Source organism: Psammomys obesus, unplaced genomic scaffold (genome assembly GCF_907164565.1).
Source record: "Psammomys obesus unplaced genomic scaffold, mPsaObe1.curated_primary_1811, whole genome shotgun sequence".
Taxonomy (NCBI): domain Eukaryota; kingdom Metazoa; phylum Chordata; class Mammalia; order Rodentia; family Muridae; genus Psammomys; species Psammomys obesus.
In genome coordinates this window covers 103,629-126,491 of record NW_026596318.1, presented here as the reverse complement: position 1 = coordinate 126,491, position 22,863 = coordinate 103,629, and the positions used below count along the sequence as shown (strand labels likewise).

At 56.4% G+C, this 22,863-nt stretch overlaps 2 protein-coding genes across 2 annotated transcripts; one reads left to right on the top strand and one right to left on the bottom strand.

The window, feature by feature from the left end:
- Nucleotides 1-235: 235 nt before the first annotated feature.
- Nucleotides 236-1,035, bottom strand: Sfta2 (surfactant associated 2). The gene is made up of 3 exons (XM_055597045.1): nucleotides 780-1,035; nucleotides 491-579; nucleotides 236-408 (listed from the first exon to the last, which is right to left on the bottom strand). Exons 1-3 carry the CDS (start codon nucleotides 838-840, stop codon nucleotides 322-324), a joined length of 237 nt encoding a protein of 78 aa, XP_055453020.1. The 5' UTR covers nucleotides 841-1,035; the 3' UTR covers nucleotides 236-321.
- Nucleotides 1,036-4,934: 3,899 nt separating this feature from the next.
- LOC129669010 (mucin-like protein 3) lies at nucleotides 4,935-11,505 on the top strand. Its single transcript, XM_055597076.1, has 3 exons — nucleotides 4,935-5,016; nucleotides 9,480-10,894; nucleotides 11,337-11,505. Exons 1-3 carry the CDS (start codon nucleotides 4,935-4,937, stop codon nucleotides 11,487-11,489), a joined length of 1,650 nt encoding a protein of 549 aa, XP_055453051.1. The 3' UTR covers nucleotides 11,490-11,505.
- The last annotated feature ends 11,358 nt before the right edge of the window (nucleotides 11,506-22,863 follow it).

Sequence of the window (22,863 nt, the reverse complement as noted above, 5' to 3'; positions counted from 1 at the left end):
GTGTGTGTGTGTGTGTGTGTGTGTGTGTGTGTGTGTGTGTGTGTGTGTGATGTCTGTCTGTCTGAAGTTCCTTCGCTTCCATTCCAGGCCTCTGTGGTGTAGGCGGGGAGTCTGTTGGCACCCCTGCTCAGCGAACGGGAGAATCAGTCAGAGACCCTGGCGTGCAGCTCACCGGCTGCCCTGTGCGCACAGACCCTGTGGACACCGAGGCAATCGCTGGGTCTCACGTGTTTATTAGCACGCAGCAGGGCAGGGGCCTGCTAGGCCAAGGCCTGCTCGCTCCCAGCGCCCGCTCCGGGCCCACGCCGGCTTCCGCTGCCCTCAGGCTCTGCAGCTGAGGCTGTGGGAAGGCCCCTTGTGATGGAGGGTGACGTTGGTCCCCGGTGGGAGGTGGAGGAGGTAGCAGATCTGGGGAACAAGACCATGTGAGGGGCACCCCACTCGGCCCAGCCAGCCCCCGGCGGGCACTCGCAGACATCTTAACGACTACCTTTTGGAGCACGTTGGGAAAGCGGGAGTCCTGGGAGGCCTTGGCCTGAGAAGCCTCAGTCAGCTTTACTTGCAAAATCACCTTTGGCCCTGGGAACCCAAAACTGTGGCTCAGGACCCTGTAGCTGGGGTCATGTTACCCTCCTGGCGGGGCACAAGTCCCGTCTTCCCTAGAGACCCCCTCTCCTCCTGTGCTGCCCATCAAGTCAGGACAGGGGCTCCGAGCCGAGGAATCCCGTCTCCTCTCACCCGCCCACCTCCAGGCCAGGCCGCCCTCCTCCCGCGCTCACCTGCTGCACAGGAGCTGCTGAGGAGGACCAGGAGGAGGAAGAGGTGCACTGAAGACGCCATTGCGGCTTACGGCCTCTCTTCTCCCGGGGCCTCAGCACCAGTGCTGGCAACTGGATTTTCCAGTCTCCCCCCCAGCGGTCCTCATGAGCCTGGGGAGGGCCACGCATGGACACCTGGGTAATTGGAGGGCAGCCCCCCCCCCACTGTTTGCTTCAGACCTTAGGAGAGGGTGCTTGAGGAGAGGTGGGAGGAGGGGGTTGGGGGGCTCCCACAGATATCTGGGCCCCACCTAAGCCTGGGTCCTTCAGCGGCTCTTGGAGGCTTAATGATTAACTGCTGGAAGGGCTCTGGAATGCGGGCCCCAGGGAGGGGCGGATGAGGCCTGGCTCCTCCCCCAGCCTCAGCGCCTTTCCAGGCGGTGAGGACCTTCCACCTTATGTATGTGTGTGAGTGCTGTGCTGTACATGTGTGTGGACAGCACCTGCGTGATGCTCACAGAGGCCAGAAGAGGGCATCGATCCCCCAGAACCAGAGCAACAGGAGGGTGGGAGCTACTGTGTGGGTGCTGGGGATCGAACCCGCGTCCTCTGGAAGAGCAACAGAGTTCTGAACCCCTAGGCTGTCTCTCCAGCCCCTATGCCAGGCCTTTCACACGGGTGCTGCAGATGGAACACAGGTCCCCATGTTTGGACCAATGGGCTTAGTAATAACTGTTTGGTTTTTTGAAGACAGGGTTTCTCTGTGTGGCCCTGGCTGTCCTGAACTCTCTCTGTAGACCAGGCTGGCCCCAAACTTACAGAGATTCTCTGTAAGTGGTGGAGGTGGCCAGGCCCATGGTAGGGAGATGCTGACCCAACTGATAACCTTTCATGTTATCGTGGTAGCAGCTGCAAGCCATGCTTGGCATCACAGGCGACGGGTCCCATTCCGAGACTCCGTCTGTGCCCTCTCTCTGTCTCATAGACCTGGCACCTAGGGTGACGGTGGCCATCTCTGCCAACCTGAGAAAGGGAAGGGGTTGTTCTCACTGGCCCAGCCAGCTCCAGCTGGTGTAAGAGACAAAAACAAGACAACAAAACAAAATGATGTGAGGCAGAGAAACAAACAGGAGTTGGGTCTGAGCTCAACAGTAGACCCCAGCTTCAGTCCCCAGCGCGAGGCAGGGGGCCACAGGACAAAGACTCACAGCCGGAAGATGCTCTTTCGGGATGGCGGGACCATCCCTAACCTGTCATGGAGGGGGTCCGTTAGAACCCTCACCCCTTCCTGCCGCTCAAACCCCTCCTCCCCCAAATGTCACACAAGCTCTTTAGCCCACAACACTTCCCTGCTGAAAGCCCCTTTCCTTTGCCCCATGCTGGTCCCCAGGGTTCCCCCATCCAACTTTCTCCCTTCGAGGCAGGAGGGGATGTCCCACCTGCCCTGTGGTGTCCCTTGGGCCACTCCACAGGGGTGACGGCAGAGCCTCCCTCCACTTGTCTCCCAGGTGGGCTTCACAGCCGAGCAGACCCTGAGCAAAGGCTGGTTTCTGCCTCCCCCCAGGTACAGCTTCAGCAAGTCCGCCCCTGCAGCCAGGCTCTTATGCTCTCATCTGGAAAAAAACAAGATGGCGAGGCTGACCTCATCAGTTTTCATGGTGAGGTGTTTAGATACACAGAGGCGCTTGGCCTCCAGGAGTCCAGCGGACCCTGTGGCTGGCCCCTCTGCCTCCAGCTCAGTCACCTCTCGAGACTGTGAAGTGTCATCTCGGAACAGGCATGGTATGTTCTACCAGTAAGCTCCGCACTCAGGCGGCAGAGGCAGGAGTTAGCCACCAGTTGGAGGCCAGCCTGGAATCCATAACGAGTTCCAGGTCAGCCAAGACAAGATACTGAGACCCTGCCTCCAAAAACAAAACAATTGAGCCAGGCATTAACCAGCTTGGAGTGCAGGACATCTTGTCTCAGAACAACAGAGAGAGAGAAAGAGAGAGAGAGAGAGAGATTGAGATTAAGAGAGAATTAAGCCAAGCAAAGAAAACAAAAATTTTAAAAATAAATTAGGGATGGGGCTGGAGAGGTTGAGGACGCTGGCTCCGTGCCCAGAGGACCAGGGTTAATTCCCAGCACCCACACGAAGGCTCACAGCTGTTTGCAGCCCCAGTTCCAGGGGCTCCAACTCTATTCTGCCTCCGTGGGGACCGCACAAAGGTGGCGCACAGACAGGCGTGCAGGCCAAACAGCCATACACTTTAGAATATACATATTAAAAAAGGGAATGACAGCGAGTTATTTTTAAAAACTGAGAGGCTGCTGGCCTCCACCTATCCCAGGTTCCTCCTCTCCAGACGCCTGGGTCTTCCATGAGTTGTGAGCCAAGTGGGAAGAGGGTGTTTGTGCACAGTGCTGGTTGATGCTTATTCTAAGAACTCCTCACCCTTGACACTACTGACACCCAGGCTGGACAGTTCTTCATCTTGGAAGGCATTCCAAGCCATACAGATGGCCAGTAGCATCCCCAGCCACCTCCTGTCACCACTCTGGGGCAAGAATGGCTCCTGGAGGAGCCCGGGAAAGTCCTGTCTGCCTCAGTTTCCTCATGCTGCAGGCCTCGCTGTGAGCTCCTCAGGCTGCCCAGTTCTGAGCCACCAGTCTCTGACCCACCCACGAGGGCTCATTAACCTTTCATTAGCTGAGCCATCAGGCACCTGGCCTCCTCTCCACTTCCCTGGTGCAGACCTGCCTAGGGTGTAGGCCCTAATCACGTCAGACCGGGAGTCCTTGTGAGTCTCCACGGCCACAGCGCCTGGCCTCCCACCCTGGTCTCAGCTCTGTCCAAACCCTCTGCTACCCAGTTTCCTCAGGGAGCAACAGCCCTGCTCCCAACCCACCAGGAGATGCACATTCCTTAGGGTGCTGGGGGTTTGAGCCCACGGCAAGCACTCTCCCCTGAGCCCCCTCCCCAACACCGGCAAAGGACCGCTGATTGACTGTGCAAGACACTGGGCTTCGGAGGTGATAGGGACAAAGACATCGCCCCAGGGCGCTCAGTGTGGGAGGCTCTCAAGTAAAGCAGCTTTAGGGAGGGGTGGGGGCTCCCCCCCTTTCCCCAGAACAGCTCTAAGGAGGGGTGGGCCCCCCTTTCCCCAGGAGCCCCAGCGGAGCTGCTGTCTAAACTGATGCTTGCTTTAGGCGGGCATGGGTGAAGTCTCGGGTGTGGGGTTCAAAGGGAATATGGAAGTGAGAATGGGCGGCAGAGCTTCTAGAAAATGGGGTCCACATGCTATTGGAGGTCCACATTCTGTATGGGGTCCACATTCTGTAGGAGGTCCACATTCTGTAGGGGGTCCACATTCTGTAGGGGGTCCACATTCTGTATGGGGTCCACATGCTATAGGGGTCCACATTCTATAGGGGGGTCCACATTCTGTAGGGGGTCCACAGGCTATAGGAGGTCCACGTGCTATAGGGGGTCCACATTCTGTAGGGGGTCCACATGCTATAGGGGTAGATGTAGCTTTGCGGCCGAGGCAGCTGCTGGGCTGGGCTGGTAGGAGAGGGACAGGCAGGACAGACATCCCTGCAGGCCAGACCTGTGACGCCCCCCCTGCCTGTCTTGTCCCTGCCGCTGCCTCAGCTGCCCCCACGGTCTGTGCCATCATCTTACACACCTAAGCGCAGCTGCCTGTGTGCCACATGAGGGCTGCCCCTTCACTGCTCTTTCACCCGGTCTTGGGGACAGCTCCACCCTGGGCAGAGAGTGACCATGTGTGGGTAAGGGGTGTGGAGCGGCTGGCGCCAGAGACACCGGAGGGTGAGTGTGCCTCCTCCCAGAGCGCAGACAGGTCCAGTGCGCCGTCCAATCCTTCCAGAACATGGACATTGGCGCCGAGCCTGCGGGCCACCCAGGGCAAGCCCTTCCTTCTGCAGGGGCTGGGTCAGGAGGCCAGCTGGGCACCCACCCAAATCCCTTCCGTGCCCCCAGCTCCCACCCTTTGGTGGAACCCAGGTGCCTAGCTCCATGACACAGCTGCGGTCTCCCACTATCAGGGCACCCCCGACGGGTGGGGCAGCTCCATTTGCTTAGGGCTTAGTTCAGAGCAGCCCCAGCCCCCATGACGTCAAACCTGACCCCTTATAAGATGCAGGGTCCCCGGCCAGCCACCCAGCTGTGACATGGCTCAGCTGACCAGTGGTCTCTGTCCCACTTTTGGCTTCCTCTGCTGCCTCCTCTTCCTTCCAGCTTCTTGGGAGGCAGGTAAGATGCCCAGAGAGGTAAAGGGGTCACCATTATGAGGGGTGGGGGTTCAAAATCACGAAGGGCTTCTTTCTCGGTATGGATGGGGCCGGGTTGCCAGTCACAGGAGGGAGCGCAGGCAAGTGGCCTGGGTGTCGTGAAGGGTTGCGGCGTTCACGACATACAGGAGAGGAATCTTGATTCTGCTGTCTGTTTTGACACGAGGTCTCGAGGGCTCCGCCTGCCCAGAGCCTCAAGCTTGCATGAAGGCACTGTGTGGGCTCAGTTTTGGGGATGGGGAGGGAGCAGGCACACCCGGGCCACTAACTACACATAACTACACGTAAGGAGCTCACCGATGCTCACCGGACTTCATCTCCCATCACCTCAACGTCCATCTTCCAGTGGAGGAGAAACTTGGGGAGCAAGGGAACCGCCCCAAATCACATGGCTGGAGGGGGCAAGCTTTGGGGGCAGGGGCATGGGGTGGGCTCCAGAGAGCTCTGTGCAGACTGGACCTCGACTTGACTCAGCCACTTAGCTCACTAGCCGACGGTGAAGCAGGAAGGTGCTGCCAGCCAGCCCCTGGGCACACAGCACTCTGCACCAGGCATGGCTCTGAGGGCTTTGTCCGTGTTTAGACACTTAACCCTCATGGCAGCTCAATGAGGTTCTGTCCCCGTCTAAAACACCCCAAGGCTTGGGTGGGAGAAGTCCACCTGGCATGACGGATGCCGGGGGTGGAGGCAGCATCGTTGAGTCGGTTCACTTAGGTAACAGACAGCGCTGGGGCAGCGTGAGGGAGCAGAGATGCCAAATGAAGGGGCACACCGAGGGGGCCCAGGCATCTACAGGAGGGTCTTCATCGTGTAGACAAAAAGGCAGGGCACCCACATCTCTAACAGATGTTAGAGGAATGTGGGGGCGGGGTGCTTCTGGATGCTTCTGGGGGCAGAGCAAGCAGGAGGATCTCTGTGAGTTTGAGGCCAGCCTGGACAAAGTGAGTCCAGGACAGCCATGGCTACACAGAGAAACCCTACCTTCAAAAACAAAAACAAACAAACAAAGGCTCCAGGGTCCCATGGAATGGCAGGGGCGGGAGCCGAGACTCAGCACCTCGGACAGCCCTCTACAGGGTGCTCTGTCGGCGTCCTGAGCTGACATCCGTGCTCCTACCCAGAGGGTCCTGCAGCAGGGCACTGGGCTCTGGTCTCAGCTCCCCTGTTCCTGAGCTTCCCGCTTCCCTTCCTGTGACAGCTGAGGTCCACCGGGGTCAAGCTGCTGCACAGGAAACCTACGGGGGGGGGCGGGGGCGCAGAGCTAAAGCAGGCTCGCTATGGTCACCTGGACAGAGGCGGGGTACAGCGGTCATGATGGGTGTGGTCAGGGAGCACCCTTGAGCTTGGTGAGGCAGGGTGCGGGGAGAGGATGGAGGCACACAGAGATGGTGACACGAGGGGTGGGATGGAGTCTGGGGTGTGGGCCAGGGCTGGGCACACGGCTGTGAACAGAAGAGAGAGAAGAGGGAGAGAGGAGGTCACCCGGGTGGGCGAGGCCCCGGGAACACCGCTCGGTGTGGCTCAGCCCCTGCCTGCCCGACCTGGTAATGCCCAGACTCAGGCAGGTGTAGAACCCCAGCGCCTGCCCGAGGGGGGCAGCACACAGATTCAGCGTGGACAGGCATGTCGGGACCAGGCTGGAGATGCGGCTACAGTGGTAAGGTTCTTGCCAAGCACGCCCTGAATAACGTTCCCACTCCATGGGGGTGCACACCTGTAATCCTAACACCAGGGAGGTAGACACAGGAGGCTCAAGTGTTCAAGGTCATCCTGGCCTACGTAGCAATCTCAGGTCCAGCCTGGGCTACATGAGAACTTGCCTCAAAATAAGTTAGTTAGTTAGTTAGTTAATTAATTAATTAATTAATTAATAAGTTAAAAAGATAACTGACACCCCCAGACTTGGTGGTCAGCCACCTTCCTTCTGTTGCTCATCTTCGGAAGCCAGTGACTTGACACGGCAGATGTCGCTTCTGGCTTTTCCAACCTTTAGAAGCCACAAATACATTTGTTGTTGTTTTTCTTTTCTTTCTTTCTTTTTCTTTCTTTCTTTCTTTCTTTCTTTCTTTCTTTCTTTCTTTCTTTTTTTTAATTATTGTAGAGACAGGGTTTCTCTGTGTAGCCCTGGCTGTCCTGGACTCACTTTGTAGACCAGGCTGGCCTTGAACTCACTGAGATCCACCTGCCTCTGCCTCCTGAGTGCTGGGATCACAGGCGTTGTTGTTTTTCTTAATGTGCATGGTAGAAAGCAGTTGGCATTCTAAAGTCTTTTCAACCATCTCGAACTACTGTTTCCTCTGACAATCCAGTATTTGTGGCGTTGCCTGTCACAGGGAGGCTGCTATTCTGAGCTTCCAAGCACAGAGGCGGCCTCAGCGAGGACAAAGTTGATGCACAAAGCCCGCACAAAGCCTTGTCCCTCAATTCTGCAAGGCCAGTGGAATCCCCCGCTCTCCGCCATGGCTGGCTTGTTTGTTCCCTTGCCGTCTCTATCGGTCGCTTATCGTGTCTGGAACATGGAGTGTAGCGGACCTGGCCGTGCCAGCTAGACTTGCAAGTTTTTCCTGGCCTGGGAAATGTGCGGTGATAACTCCTACATCGTGGGCTTGTGAAAAAGATAAAATAAACAGACCCGTAAGCGGTGTACTGCAGACGCCAGCTGTGCCCTTGCCTGTCCCGGAGACCGGCCCCGCGCTGGGAACCGGGTCTTAGCCAGTCTGGGGCTGGCAGCCTCCACCCTACTTGCTCAGTGTCTCTGAGATTACCCAGCCTCTCCGAACCCTGTTCCCTCGGGTGTAAAGCTGGGAGAACGGAAAATAGTTCCCACTCTCGAGCGGTTTTGGGGACAAGTGAATGAGGCTCATGGGAAATAAAGTTACGCTGCTATTGCTGAGCAGCCGGAACTTTCTCCATGACATTCCAGTGCCATATCTGGGGAAACGGGGAGACTGGCAGCTTCTAAGAGCCTGGTGAGGGCCGAAAGCTCAGTCATGAAAGGCTGTCTCTGTGAAGAGATGGAGCGCCCGGCCTCCCGTGTGGCCAACCTGGCGGCTAAGCATTTGACTCCTGTGGGGCAGTCTGGATCTGCGCTCCGGCGCCCGGAAATGCTGTTCCCCGGCACTGAGGGGAGAGTGCTGCTCAGGGCACAGGAGAGCGGAGACCCTGAGGCCTCCTCCTGCCGACTCGGTCCCTCATGGGGCTTGGGCTTCTGTACTCTCTCACCCCCTTGCTGTCCACTCTCCCCATGTCTCTCTCCAGGACTGAATTCCCAGCCCCCATTCTCATCAGTGGAAGGGGAATGGATCTGTTTCCCATGACAGGGAATGGGTCCAGAGGCTGGGTGCCACCTTGGGCCAACATGGCTGACAATCTCAGTTATGTCTCTTTCCTCCCTGCTCATCTCCTGGCTCTCCTTATTCTGGTCAGAATCGGAGACGCTTCCTCTGTCCCTATCCAGTTACTGTTTTCGTTGACTCAAGGCCCCTGTCTGTCCGCTGATTCGGGCGTTTTCCTTCACACCCTGTCTCCAAATAGAAGTACTCCCAGAATCCAGCTGCCTTGCTCACTGCTGCAGTTCCCACAAGGACAGACCCTTTTCTGTAGAGAGAGTCATGCTCCTCTGTTCCCAGAGAGAAGAATCTACCCAGCAAGGGAAGATTACAGCGGCTGAGCTGCCATATCTCCCTCCCCCCACTCAGAGCAACCTGCATCACCAGAATCGGGGTTTCCCATCCTTCTCCCTCACCCTCTTCCATCTTACCCTCCTCTCACAAGCTTTCTGCCCAGGAAGTTCTGCCGGAAGTGTGTCTCGGTTTCTCATACTGTCACTTCTGGGACGGAAGTGGATGTTACAGAGAGACAAAGGTTCTGGCATGGATTCTGTTCCCTCTCAGCTCTCCCGACCACACGGAGTTCTAGAACACCCAACAATAAAACACCAGTCTGCCCTGCTCTCAAAACCTCCCGACCACACGGAGTCCTAGAACACCCAACAATAAAATACCAGTCTGCCCTGCTCTCAAAACCTCAAGGTTGGATAGATGTGCTGGGGAGTGGATGCTGGCAGACACACAAGCGAATGAAAGGCGGAAAGAGAGATGGTTTTGATTGACAGCGTGTCAGCCAATGGGAGGACCAGAAATGTCCAAGCAGCGCCCACAGGGTGCGTGGGAGAGACCATATTGACCAATGAGAGATGAGTCTAGATCTTAGCTGCTTAGAGGAAGCAGGAAGGATGCCGAGCCCGAGAGAATGTGGGAAAGGAGAGAGGCTGCAGTCCTCTTGAGGTTCAGTGTAAGCGAAGGTTCCTCAGCTCGAGGTGAGAGCGGGGTTGCAGTGTGGAATTCCAGTGAGCCTTCCTGAGGATTCCTACTGCAGAAGCAGGCCAGAAGGCGGGTGGTTTCTCACCTCCCTCTCTCTCCCCAGGTGCTAAGGCGTTCCCGGAGCTTCAGAAGACTGGCGAACCTCCAGCAGCTGAGCCTTCACCTCCCCCTCCCCCGGGCCTTCCTCACAGAGCTCCTTCTGAGCACGCAGACCCGAACTCAGGACGACGGCTTCCGGACCTCCCGAAGCCTGCGGCAACCCAGAAGCCCAGAAAGCCGTGCAACGTCAGCCGCCTCGCCAAACCCGTCCACAGACCCGTGGACGACTCCAAAGCCACAGACTCCCCGGGCGCCACCGATGATCATGAAAAGCCTCCCGCCTTGGAAAAGAAGGTCAGCAGCCCGAAAGAAGACCCGATGGTCCGGAACGGACGCTCAGCTGACGACCCCAAGTCCACCCTCACGGAGAAAGGGTCAGGGGGAAAACGCCCGACCTCGGCGCCCCGGAGAACCACGGTGTGCAAATCCACCACAAGCAAAAGCAGGGTCACAAGGAACTCGGGGACGCCAGTGGGCCCTGTGGAGGCCAGCAGCCCGGTGAGCACCGCCTCGCACAAGCCCACGACTCGTCCCCACGACTCAGAGCTCAGGAAAAGCCCTCCCTCCTCGGTAAAGTCCACAGAAGCGACCCCAGGAACCCCGGGAGCTGACGACCACAGGGCTCCATCGGCCTCAGACAAGCCTGTCCACACCACCACAGAACACGCCAAACGCAGCACGTCGGCCAGCAAGACGACCAATCCCCCGGTGACGTCAGCAGAGCATAAGGTAGATAACACGTCCACCAAGGAGGAGGCCACAAGATCCCTAACACCCACCAAGTATGAAAGAGAGACCGTAACGGCCACGCAGGCTCTGGTGACGCTTACCGACCGCGAAAGACAGAGCGAGGCCGCCAATGGGACCGCAAGAGCCCCAACGACACCGGCACAGCACAAGGGAGAAACCACATCAGCTACTGAGGGCACCACGCATGCCCAAGTGATGCCTATAGAACATAGTACCACACCGGCCAGCGAAAACACAACACACGCCTCAGCGGAGCCTACAGACCACTCAGAAGAGGCCTCACCCACCACCCAGAAAGCCCCCAAAGTCTCAGAGAGTCCCACGGGTTCCCTGGAGAAAACCACACCAGCCGCCAAGACCGTAAAAGCCACGGGAAGCCCAGCCCAGGCCACGGCAGGCAAGGCCACGGCAGACAAGGCCACGGCTCCCCCTCCTCATTTCGAGACCACGCACCCAGGAGTCCTTGGTATTGTGACAACTAGGACGGACGTGGGCTTCCCCACCCCCTCGGGACCCCCCCGACCCCGGCAGAGCACCCACAGCTCCCCCGCGGGCCCCCACGCTGCTGGGGCGAGGCGGGGGGCCGATTCCTTCCCCGCGTGGGCCATAGTTATCGTGATCCTCCTGGCCGTGATCGTCCTTCTGGTCTCCCTGGGCCTGATCTTCTTGGTAAGGGCAACGGGGGCGGGGAGGAGGCAGAGAGAGACTGAGAGGAGAGTGAGGTCAGGGTTAGAGAGATAGTGGGCTCCGAGTGAAAGCGAGAAAGAGCAAAATCCATGAGCAGCTGCGCAAGAAGGCTGGGGCTGGGGGGGCGGTGAGCGAGAAACTCGGGAAGTTGGTAAAAGTCGTGGGTGTGAGGTGGAGATACAGGGGCAAGGTGGGCGGGGCCGGCTCTATAGGGGAAGGTGGGCGGGGCGGGGCCGGTTGTGGGTGGGACCTGGACTCTGGAATCCAGGTCTGGAACATGGACCAAGGCTTGGCTAGAATCTTGGACAAGGAGAAGGGCAGAGGCACAGGCCCAGCGAGGACGCCCTGGGGGCGGGTGAGGAAATCAAAGAGCTGGCCTCTCCCCCTCCCCTCCCCCTGCCTCCCCCTCCCCCTGTCTCCGCAGGTCTCCTGCGCCTCGCGCGCACGCCACGTGCTGAGCCGGAACTCCGAGGACTCCGACCCCGAGGACATTGGGGGCCACAACTCCTACCCCGTCTACCTGATGGAGCAGCAGAACTTGAAACCAAACCAGATCCCGACCCCTCCATGCCCTTGAGACTGCACCCCAGCTCTTCCAGGCTTCGCCCCTTCCTGAAAGAGCTGGGCCCAGGACCCCAACTTCGCGGACTCGGAAAGGGGAGCGAAACTGACAGACCCATCGGCCGGGGTCTTCACTGACATCTCGAAGAACAAGGTGGCGAGGGTGACAGAGTGACCCTCGGAGGAAAGAGAAGGAAGGACTCGCGATGCGCGCGCTCCGCTCCAAAGCGGTGGGGCGGGGCCCGTGGGGAACCCCGCCCCCGAGGTCCGGGGGGGCGTGGCTAGGGAGGCCTAGGCCGCTCGAAGGCCGGGGACGCTGCGGGAGCGGAGGCGCGCGCCCAGGCTAAAGAACTGATTTATAGCAATTCTGTCCACACCCACTTAAGACGCACACACCTCCGAATTTCCGAGATACCAGATCGTATCTTTTTCTTAATTAAAAAAGAGCCCAAGAATAAAGGAAGAAAAGAAAGATTTTCTTTTCTGTTCTCTCCATCACCAAAGAGAGAGACACAGACAGATAGACAGACAGACAGAGACCACAAAACTCCTCCACCCCACGGCTGCGCCCGCTTCCTCGCCAGGTCCCTTGGTTTTCTGGATGTCAGTGGTGGGCTCCCGTTCGTGGTTGGGTGTGGGTTTGCCTGCGGTCTCGCCCACACAGCCTGCTCCCCAACCTGCCCAGTAGCTGCATTCCTGCGTCCTTCGGCCTTCAGCCGGTGCTGGCTTCACCTTACAGCCCCTCTCCTCGCTCTCCCACCACATGCTCACTCCCCTTCTTACAGGCAGTTAGTCTCCGTGTGCTCTGGGGATTTTTGTTTCCAGCTTATCCCATTCTTCTTACCTGGCAAAGACAGGCAGGTGAGCAGGTGCCCTCTGCTGGGTTTCTCTAATAAAGCATAATGTAACGTCCGCACTCCGTAAATTCTCAGGTGGAAGAACAGGCTCGTGTCCCTGGCTCGGTGACCCTCTGGGTGACCCTGGGCAGGGGAGGTTGGAGGGCAGGACAGGAGTTCTTTGAAAGGGGCAGAGAGAGGAGACAGACTTCTATCTCTAAAATATCTGTTTCTGGATTTTGGCAAAAGCTCATTTTAATCTAGTGTGGATTTATTTGCAGGTGACAAAACTAGGGGGGTGGGGAATTCAGGTTGGTAAAAGGTTCTGTTTCCTTCTTTTTAGACTGTGAGTGAGTGAGTGTGTGTGTGTGTGTGTGTGTGTGTGTGTGTGTGTTTGCCTGCACATATGCAGTTGCTCACAGAGGCCAGAAGAGGGCACCAGATTCTCCTGGTGCTTATGAGCTACCCGGTATGGGTGTTGTGAACCAAACTCCTGTCTCTGTAAAAACAGTGCATGCTCTTAACTGCTGGGCCGCCTCTCTAGCCCATAAGCCGCACTTTTAAACATCCATTATATATGGGCTGTTGATACAAAGACATGTAGGACAAGGTTCCCGCCTGAGACACAATGCAGGAACACTAGAAGACTTCCTCAAGAGTCATCACAGGAAGTGCTGTGCATACAGGAAGTACTGAGTAAGCAGGAAGTGCTGTTCAGATTAAATAACCTGGACAATTAAACCAGCATTTATAAGCAGCCATGTCTCTCTGTTAAGATGCCCAACCTATGAGATCCACAGAACTTTGCCCATCACCCACAGAGCCATGATGTCCACTGTCCCTGGAGAAAGGTGGCTGCCAAGGCAGTCCAGCGTAGCATAGGCCTCCTCACCAGACCCCATCCTCAACCAGGCAGTGGGGTCACAGGTCTTTAGGTGCCCCTTTTGTCTCTTTATTTCTGGATAGTGGGAGGTCTCTCGAGGTCAGCCATCCCCAGCCCTGAAGTGGGTGGTCCTGAGTTATCTGGGTTGCTTCTGGCCCAAAGGTCTTCCTCGATGTCCCATGTGGGGGACAGGCTCTGATGGGGGCAGAATGGAAGCTGGGGTTCAGAAAATAGGTACCTCAGAGGCCAGAGGGACCCCAGACTTAGGCCCTGGTAAAGCCCCTGGTGGGCAGGGACTCCCAGATGAAGAGGAGAAGGATGTGTCGTTTTCAGTTGTCTGAGCAGATGTGACTCAGCATAGGTGTCCACAATCACAAGGGCGGCAGCAGCCACAACCTCTCCCCCTGGTGTCCAACCTTCCCACTGAGCCCTGCTCCCCTGGGAGCTCCTGTCACTAATTACTGCCCTGAACCACACAGGGAAGTCTCTTAATGAGCGCAGGGCTGGGCCCACAGGAAGCTCAGCCGTGTACTGAGCAGGTCTGGAGGGGAAACACTCTCTTCGTGTGTGCAGGTGTCCCTGTGCCTCCTGGAGGTCACCACAGGACCCAGAGGGCAGGGGCTGGAGCCCAGGCTCTCATCAACCTGGTGCTCTCTCTGCCCTGAGCCTCCTCCTGCTGGCTGGCTCTTGGGTTTCTTTCTTCTCCCAGCATGAGATCTATTAGGTCAGTTTCTGCCCTAATCACAGATGGGGCAGCCTAGATTTCCCTCCCTCAGCCAAGCCAAATGCTCGAAAGCTACCATTGTTGACAGCGCTGTGCTTCTGCACATCCTGGCCAACCTCCCGTCCCGCTAGGGACTCTTCCTCCCCTCAGCTTCCGAACCGCCCAAGCCCTTGTGTCTACAGGGTCTTCGTGAAATGCCCGTGGTCACCTTGCTCGCCGTCCCGGTGACCCTGCCTCCACATGCCCTGTGATGACATCCGCACACGTCACGCCTTCCGCCACACTGTGCAGCCACGCACGACAGCGTCCATCCCAACCACGTCCTCCGCCACGTCTGTGCACATGAGGGTCTCCAGCTCACCTCCAGGGACCACCGCTGTCTCCGAGAAAGCCACGGAGTCCCCCAGCACTTCCCAGACCGTCACCTCCTCCTCTGTGGGACCCGTGTCCACCCTGGATTTCAGCTCGAGCTCTGAGACCACTGCAGCCTCCACGAGATGCCCTGGACAGTGGCTGCGTCCTCCACAGGAACTACAGCACCTGATATGGCCATTACTGCTTCCATCGCCACGACTCCTGGGAGGGACTCCATGCCAGCCCAGCAGTGCCGAACGCCTCCAGCCTGGGCATATCCGTGTGGCCGCAGCCTCTGCCTCCTCATGCTCAGATCAAAAGACCAGGCAGTCCATCTGCTGACCACTGTTCCCAATTCCCGTGTAATAGAGCCAGTATCGATGGGCACCTCCCCTAGCCCCAGCCCCAGAGGTCAAAGCCGCTGGATGTTTTCACACCTGTTCCTCATTTTCCTGGTTTGAGTTGCTATGCGTGCTGTAGGACTGAGTTTCTGCCCCGTAAGTGAGCATGTGTGGAAACGGGTGAGTGGAGGATGGCTCTGGTGCTTGCCTTCTTAGTCACCTAAGAAGGCAAGAGCAAACCTACGGCCTCCCAAGGCCAGGTCCTGTATCAACAGAAACCATGCTAGAGGATCTAAGGAGCTTCTCGCTGGAAGGAGAAAAGAGGCTCCATTCTAGTATCCAAACTGCAGGTTTTCGGTAGCATTTGAATGAAATTCATTCTTTAAAGTTCTTACTGCATTTATTTATTGATGGCAAGAGGTGGCGTTGCACGCATGGCTGGCAGGTGGGGGTCAGGGGAAAACCTGGAGAGTAAATTCTGTCCTTCTACTGTGTGAGTCCTGGGGATTAAACTAGGGTGTCTCAGGCCTGGCCATAGGCACCTCTACTCACGAAACCATCTTGCAGGCTCTAGATTGAGGTTTAAATAAACTCAGAATGGAACAGGGCTGTGCTTCAGGGGTCAGCGGCAGCTCTGGACTGTGACACAGACTGGGTTTCCTTCAAGATTACACAGTATAGCCTAGGCCCACCTTACGATCCCTGCTTTGATTTCCTTCGGTGATAGTCTTGTGGAATTGTAAACTGACTAAGTAAACCCCCCCCCCCCCCCAGCTGCTCTTTCTCCATCAGGGTGTATTCTCACAGTAACAGAACAAAACTACAATTTACATAACGGACCAGGGGTCCTCTCTGAAAATACCTGAGGGAAAGAGATGGGCTGGTAAATCTTCAGGGCGTTGTGGCGGTTGACAGGAAAGGGAGCAGTGCTGAAATTAAAAAGCGGATGAGCCAGCCATGGTGAGGCATGCCTAATAAAGCTGCGTCTTGGGGCTGGCGAGATTGTTCAGTGGCTAAATGCTCTTGTTGCTCTTGGAGAGGGCAGGGATTCAGTTCCCAGAGCCCATGTGTCAGCTCATAACTGTCTGTCACCCCAGTCCCAGCACTTTAGAGGATCCGGTATCTTCTGAGCTCTGTGGGCACCAGGCACGCACGCAGTGCGCATACATACACCCACTCGTATACAGAAAAGAAATATGCTTAAATATTTTTAAGATGGCATCTTCTTTACTTCTGAGGACATTTCTCTGCTGCAGCGAGGACAGGTCCTTTGCTGTCTGTGGATGTGACTTATAAGCCTTACAGCGCTCAGGGGGCTGGAGATGGAGGGACAAGAGTTTGAGGGCAGCCTGGGCTATGTGGCATGATAAACAAACCAAAGAAGCCTGTGGAACTGGAGCTCCTGCTCGTTCAGCCTTCGGGGGACCAGCCCAGGTGGCCTGACCCCAGCCCAGGTGGTCTGACCAGTGGTAGATCTGCACTTAAATCTCGAGCCTTCTCTGAGAATATAAACCAAAACGAAACTCATCCTTCCTAGAAGGAAATGCAAGTAAAGTTGCCTGTCCCTAGGCACGGTACGGAGAAGGGTAAGAAATGCATACCTTGAGAAACAAATAGTAAACACAGCTGGATTTAACATGGCTTCCGGCCGGAGACACGCAATGAAGGTCACTTGAAAGACCTCAGTCCTGAGGCCCTTGAGGATTGGCCTGCCGGAGTTGAGAGAACCTGTCCAAAAGACTCCAATTTATTTATTTGTTGTCATTGATTTCTTTCAAAAGGGGCCTCACTGGCTGGCCTGGAACCCACTATATAGACCAGACTGGCCTTAACCTCGTAAAGATCTGTCTCTCCTCCCAGGTGCTGGGGTTAAAGGTGAACCACGCTTGGCTTGAGTGTATTTATTTTTATTTTATGTGCGTGTGTTGCCTGCATATATGCAAACACACCACATGAATGCAGCGCCCCAGGACCCAGATGAGGACATTGGATCCTCTAGGGCTGGAGTTCTGTCTGTGAGCCATCATGTGGAGTTAGGTCCTAACCTGGGTCCTTGGGACAAACTGGTGCTGCTCTTACTTGTGAGTCATCACTCTGGCCCCAACAAAAGTGTTTTTTTAAAAAAAATAAAACCAACAGAGTTGGCTTGGTTGAAAGCATTTGCTGTTCTTCCAGAGACACAGATTCAGTGCTCAGGACCCACATGAGTGACTCAGCTCCAGGGATCAACGCTCTTGTGCCCCACCCCACACACCGGGCTTTGAACTCACAGAGCTCCTCCTGCCTCTGCTTCCTGAGTGATAAGATTGAAGAGCTGTGCCACCATACCTGACATGAAATTGTTTTTTAATAGGAGAAAATGAGGCCAAGTGTGGAGTCCCGAACCTCTACTTCCCGCGCCCGGAGGCAGAGGCAGGGGCATCTCTGTGAACTGAAGGCCAACAGAACCTCTCAGTCTTGTGGCCCCATTTAAAGAATCCTCACGTGACCGTGCCTGTGTGCGCCTGGGAGAGGTCCGCGGCTCTACGCAGAAGGCCGTTGCTCAGCTCAGCCTTCAGATGTCGTCTGCAGGTGACTCCTGGGAGAAGCCCACACAGTGTCAGACCCCCTAACGGACAGCACGCGTGAAGGCCGGCCAGGAAAGAGAGGCAACGCGAAGCAGGCTCCTTACGCTCGGACTATAAAGGAGAGCGATTTACATGTGTCTCATGCTTCAGAGCTGCCCTCGGGCTTTCTTGGCCAGCTTTAGCTTTGGGGTTGGTTACTCTGTGGTTGAGGCTGGTTTTGAACCCTTCATTCCTCTGCTTTTCCCTCCCATGTCCTGGCTTTCTGGGGGAGTGCCATCATGCCCAGTTAGATTGCTCAAGCTGTTTCCCTCAGTTTCCCTTGCACCTCTGTACAGCTGTGTGACATGGCTGGTGGCACATGAGCCAGGAACACTAGTCTCGTGAAGGAAAAGGAGTAAGGTAGGATTCACGCCCGGGGCTGTAGCTCTTCGGGGATGACTAGAGCTGCCGGCCTGTGCAAGGCTCAGGGCTCCTTCCCAAGCGCCACGCAGACCCAAAGGGGAAAGAAATGCTGGGTGTGCTAGCCTAACCCGGCACCGGGAAGGTTAGGGCGGGCGGGGAGGGGAGTCTGTAGCTTGAGGCCAACCTGGGCTACCCGAAAGCCCCTATGCCAGGAAGTGAACAGACTCGAGGATCACCAAAGGCAGCAAGTGCGTGTGGCTTTAGCGCGTGACCTAGAGGTGAGTCACGAGCGCTCCTGGCTTCCTGCTTGAGGGTGAGTAAAGGGCTCTGTTCCGCTCAGATTCTGGTCGGGACTCGGGTTCGGCTTTTGGAAAGCAGCTAAGTCGCGGGCCCTGATCTGCCTCCGAGGCCCCTCCCTCCGGCCCAGCCTGTGTTGGGCTGGCGAGGTCTTTCTCAGGCTGCGGAAGCCTGGACCTCCCCGTCACCGCAGGCCTCGGGGGAGCCCACCCCTGGGCCTTCCCTGCATCCTTTCCTGTCTCAGACCCACCCTCCCAAGCCCGGTGACACCCCCTGCCCGCTGCCGCTGCCCCGCAGCAGCGCTTCCACCCGAGGAACGTCCGCTCACCCGCACAGGCACTCAGAAATGTCTCCTCTTGTGTGAAGCTCCTCTGTGGCAGAGGATGAGGGGCGGGCAGGCAGACTGGCCAGGGGCACCAATCATCCCGGGCGTGTGGTGTCCCTCCCCGTGTCCTCCAAACCCTCCGCTCACCCCGACCTGTTTGGTCACACTCCGCCAGCTGACCGTGTGTGCTCACTGCTGGCAACACCCAAGTGTCCAGCCCGGACTCAAGCGTCCGGGGGGACTCAGGCTGCCTAGCCTCCTCCCGTTAGCTCGGGCCCCGGAGGCAGAGCCTGCGCTCACGCTGGCGGGTGCTTCCAAGAGATGCCTGTTTGAAGGATCCCAGGAGGGGAAAGCGCCAGCGGAGGAGCACCCCTAGGGGCGGAGCCCAAGGAAGGAGATTGACGTGAGAGGGTCAGCTTCTCTCACGGTGGGGGCTCTCCGGCTCTGGAGACAGGGTGTTATCAGAGAGCCTAGAAAATCCTAAGGGCCCTTTCTTCGCATCTCACCACGTCATCTGTTTCGCCCACACGTGCATCTCCTTTGACATCCTCTGCTGTGGCGCCAGCCGTCATGGTGAGATCAGGAGCCCTTACCAGAGCCAAGCGCACGGGCTGCCCATTCTCGGAGGTTGAGGCTCCTAAGCTGTGAGCTAAAGCCACCTCTCTTTTCTTTTTAATGAAGTCTCCAGCTTCAGGCACTGTCGCTGTCAGCTTCGCACAGCCCAGCGTGATCTGAGAGGAGAAGTATGGACGGAGAAACAACCTGGAATATACCGGCCTCTGGTATGTCCTAAATAGGAGGCCATCTTATTTGCCAACTGACACAGGAAGGTCCAGCCCACTGTGGGCAGCACCATCCCCAGGCAGGGGCTCGAGAGTTGGCTAAGACGTTAAGAGCATGGGCTGCTCTTCCAGAGGACCTGAGTTCAAATCCCAGCACCCACATAGCAGCTCACAACTGTCTGTAATTCCAGTTCTAGGGGATCTGACACCCTCGCACAGACATAGAGTCAAAACCACCAATGTCCATAAAAATTTAAAAAAATATATATACAAAAAAGAGAAAGCTGCCTGAACATGAGCTAGCAAGGGAGCCAGAGAGCGAGGCAGAATGACGGCCTCTCTCCATGGATTCTGCTTCAGCTCTTCCTCAGGCCCCTACCCCCACTCCCCTCAATGGCGGACTGTGACCCAAAGCGTAAGCCAAATAAATAAATCTTTTCTTCCCCAAGTTGCATTTGAGCGAGTGTTTTGTCTCAGCGGCAGAAATCAAACTAGGGCAGGCGCTTTGTCATAACACCAGAAAATGGACAAAGGCAGAGGCCCGGGTGGCTTCGCTAACCCCGGATCCCTCTTCCCCTATTGACTCAGCGCATGAGGAGGTGTGTGTGCTGTCTGCCTACAGCCCGGAAGGCCAGACCCTGCTTACTGCTCCCTTCCGAGTCTCACGTTTTCATCTGCTCCAGTGACTCGGGGCCCTGCCCTTCAGCTGAGATCCTTTCGCTTCTTTTTCTGCTCAAGTCAAACCACAGAATTTCTTGACCAGGAAACAAATGAGCTAGAACGGGTTTCTGGCCCCATCCCTCAGGGTGGGTCCCTTGTCTCGGACGGTCTTGATCGCCTTTCCTTTTTCTCTTCCTGTTTCACCCATGACAGTGTGGTCATGCCGTTCTTCTTATTTGTACCATCCCCTTGACCCCTTGCTTGCCTTCCTGGGCTCAGCACTGTCTCCTTGCACACTCACAGCTGGCAGCTTGGCAGGATTAAGCGCCCAGCCTCTCCCTGGCCCAAAGGAATCTATAAAGGTCGCAGCAGCCGCTCTGTGAGAAGGAGGTGACAGCCTGGTGTGTTCGGGACACCTGACAGCACAGGCACCCAACCACCTCCTCCCCAGGCACAAGCCCTTAGACGAACTGGGCTCCGGGAGCTCAGCTTCATCTCCCCTCCTCAAGAGCTCTCTAGGGCTTGGCCAGGCTGGGGACCCAGGTGTCTCCGCCTGCTGGCCCCAGGGAGGTGGAAGATGCAGAGAGGAAGCTATCTCTGGCGCTGGCTGCCTTGGCAGCTCCTGTTTTTAGGCAGTGGTGAGTGGTTTTACCTAAATGTGGATGGTCTGGGGGCTTCTGGGGAGGCGGGAGGGCTTGTGAAAAGCTCCAGTTCTCCCCAGAGAACAGACCCATCTCCTCATCTCTTCAGGGGATAGCGTGCCCTCGCCCAGGAGCCGGCACAGTGGGCTCTGCTCTCTCAGTGCCTGCACCCTGAGGCATGGCTCCACTTAGTAAGCACTCTTCGGGGACTGCGCCCCCGCCTCGGTGTGCGCGGCTGTTGAAGGCCATAACCTGTGTGGCGTGGGTCAGCTGTTCAAGCAGTAAAAAGATTTGACTGCTCCTTAAACGTCAGTCTTTCATACTTTAGAAACTGAATTTCTCTCCTGTCTGTAGCCCTGACTCCATGTCAGCCTAAGTCCTCCGATCAAGAAGACTAGGATCTAAAGATCAAGCTGCGGCCAGTGGCTCAAGCCTGTAATTCCAGCCACGGGTGAGGCTGAGGCAGGAAGACATCGAGGCTTCTCTGGGCTGTCAAGCAAGCTCAACAGAAGCCCAGGCAAGGTGTCGAGAGCCCGTCCCGAAATAACACAGCATAGAATAAAACAAGGTTAGAGGCATAGGGTAGCTCCCGGCCATGGCACCTGCCCAGCATAGGGGAGGCCCTGGGTTTGGAATTCAGCCAAAGATAAAACAAAAATCAATCAAATCAAACAAATAGAGTTGGGCTCAGTCCCTCGTGCCTGAGGTTTCAGCAGCCAGCCAGGCCTGAACACAAAACATGGGAGAAGATAATAAGTGATTTATGGGCAAGCTGATTATAAAGACAAGAGTCGTAAGAGCAAAGGAAGGCCCCGAGGGAGGCTGCTGTGAAGGAGGCAGTGTCTCAGGCAACCAGGAAGAACCTTCCGGGACCTTCTGGGTTCTCCGGAAGAGCGCAGGGTGAGACAGCCTGCTGGGTCGCTGGGCGCTTCTCCCACGAGGCTTCAGACATGTTATATAAAGGCAGACTACTGTGGTGTGTAGGAGACCCCTCAGTGCTTTTCCGAAGGGGGCCTGTTATCTCAGCATGCAGGAAGCTGAGGCAGGAGGATCAGGAGTAAGTTCAAAGGCAGCCTGGTACAGAGTGAGACGCTGACTCAAAAAACTAAACCACGTCACGGCTCTGACGTCAGTTAACACTCGTGCCCTGCCTCCACAGAAGTGGGAAGAGGGCTCCTTGGGGATTTTACCATTTTGAACCCAAATCAAGCCAAATACCTTAGCTTCGAGAACGTGAATGTGCCACGTGCTCACCGTGAGGAGAGCAGCAGACGGCGCCGGGCTCTCTGGAGCGAAGTGGGGCTCCGCCGGCACGGAAGCCGGGAACCAACCCTTGGGAGTAGCATGCGAACCTCGCTACTAAGCCACCTCTTCAACCCACCTCCCAACTATGATTCTATCCTTCAAGTCCACCCCCTTCACCTGCCATGCCAACTTTGGGTTAGGCTTCCCTGGCAGGAGGGTCCAGAACGTGGGAATGTGAGCAGAACAAGTCCTTCCTCCCTCAAGGCCGCCTGTGCTGGATGGAAAACTTTATAACAGCACGGAATATGTGTGTCACCTGGCTACCTGGTAATTCCCTGTTTCTGTCTTTGTGTCTCTCTCTCTGCATTTGTGTCTGTGTGTGTGTCTGCACATTCAAGCTGAGGTCCACATGCAGGATTTTGCCCACGCTTGGCAAACACCACTAAGCTGAGCTGCAGCCCATCGTTCCTTTATGACATTTTAACAAAGCTTTTGTTATTTTATATGATAAAATAGAATAGCTTTATTATCACATAAACTTAATCTTGCTTTTTGCTGTTATTGCTGCTCTTTGTTAGGTTTCTTGTGGGTTTTTGTTTGTTTCGACATGGTCTGATGTAGTCTAGGCTGCTGTAAAATTCCCCGTGGGTCTGGAGAGACGGCTCAGGAGCTTGGGGCACTGGCTACTCTTCCACAGGATCAAGCTTCCGTTCCCACAACCCACATGGTGGCCCACAACCACCTGCAAATCCAGTTTCAGAGATTCCAACACATAGCACCATGGGTAAGAAGAAACCATCAATTTCTAATTCGTGATTATGATTGATAGTAGTGGCACCCGAGGAGCACTTCGGAGCACGGAGTACAATCACCCACACACTAAACTTGACAGAGCAGGAGCAGGCAGCACCATTTACACCTGTCATCATTCATGACTTTATTCAGCAAAAACCTGTGTTCTCCCACAGTGTCTGTCCACATCACCTCCAGCACAAATTCCAGCTCTGCATCAACACTGACCACCGCTGAGGCCAGCATAGCTACCAGCTCAACATCAACCCCTACGCCAAGTGGGACCATCACAGGCTCCAGCCCTTCATCCACCCTGACCACCACTGGGACCATCACAGGCTCTGACCCTTCCTCCACCCCGACCACCACTGCGACCATCACAGGCTCCAGCCCTCCCTCCACCCCGACCACCACTGGGACCAGCACAGGCTCCAGCCCTTCATCTACCCCGACCACCACTGCGACCATCACAGGCTCTGACCCTTCCTCCACCCCGACCACCACTGGGACTAGCACAGGCTCCAGCCCTTCCTCCACCCCG

Coding starts and splice junctions, on each gene's coding strand:
- Sfta2 (XM_055597045.1), bottom strand. CDS start 840: ATGGCGTCTTCAGTGCACCTCTTCCTCCTCCTGGTCCTCCTCAGCAGC. Junction 580..779: donor CAGCAGCTCCTGTGCAGCAG/GTGAGCGCGGGA, acceptor TTGGGTTCCCAG/GGCCAAAGGTGATTTTGCAA. Junction 409..490: donor TTCCCAACGTGCTCCAAAAG/GTAGTCGTTAAG, acceptor CTTGTTCCCCAG/ATCTGCTACCTCCTCCACCT.
- LOC129669010 (XM_055597076.1), top strand. CDS start 4,935: ATGGCTCAGCTGACCAGTGGTCTCTGTCCCACTTTTGGCTTCCTCTGC. Junction 5,017..9,479: donor TCCAGCTTCTTGGGAGGCAG/GTAAGATGCCCA, acceptor CTCTCTCCCCAG/GTGCTAAGGCGTTCCCGGAG. Junction 10,895..11,336: donor CCCTGGGCCTGATCTTCTTG/GTAAGGGCAACG, acceptor CTGTCTCCGCAG/GTCTCCTGCGCCTCGCGCGC.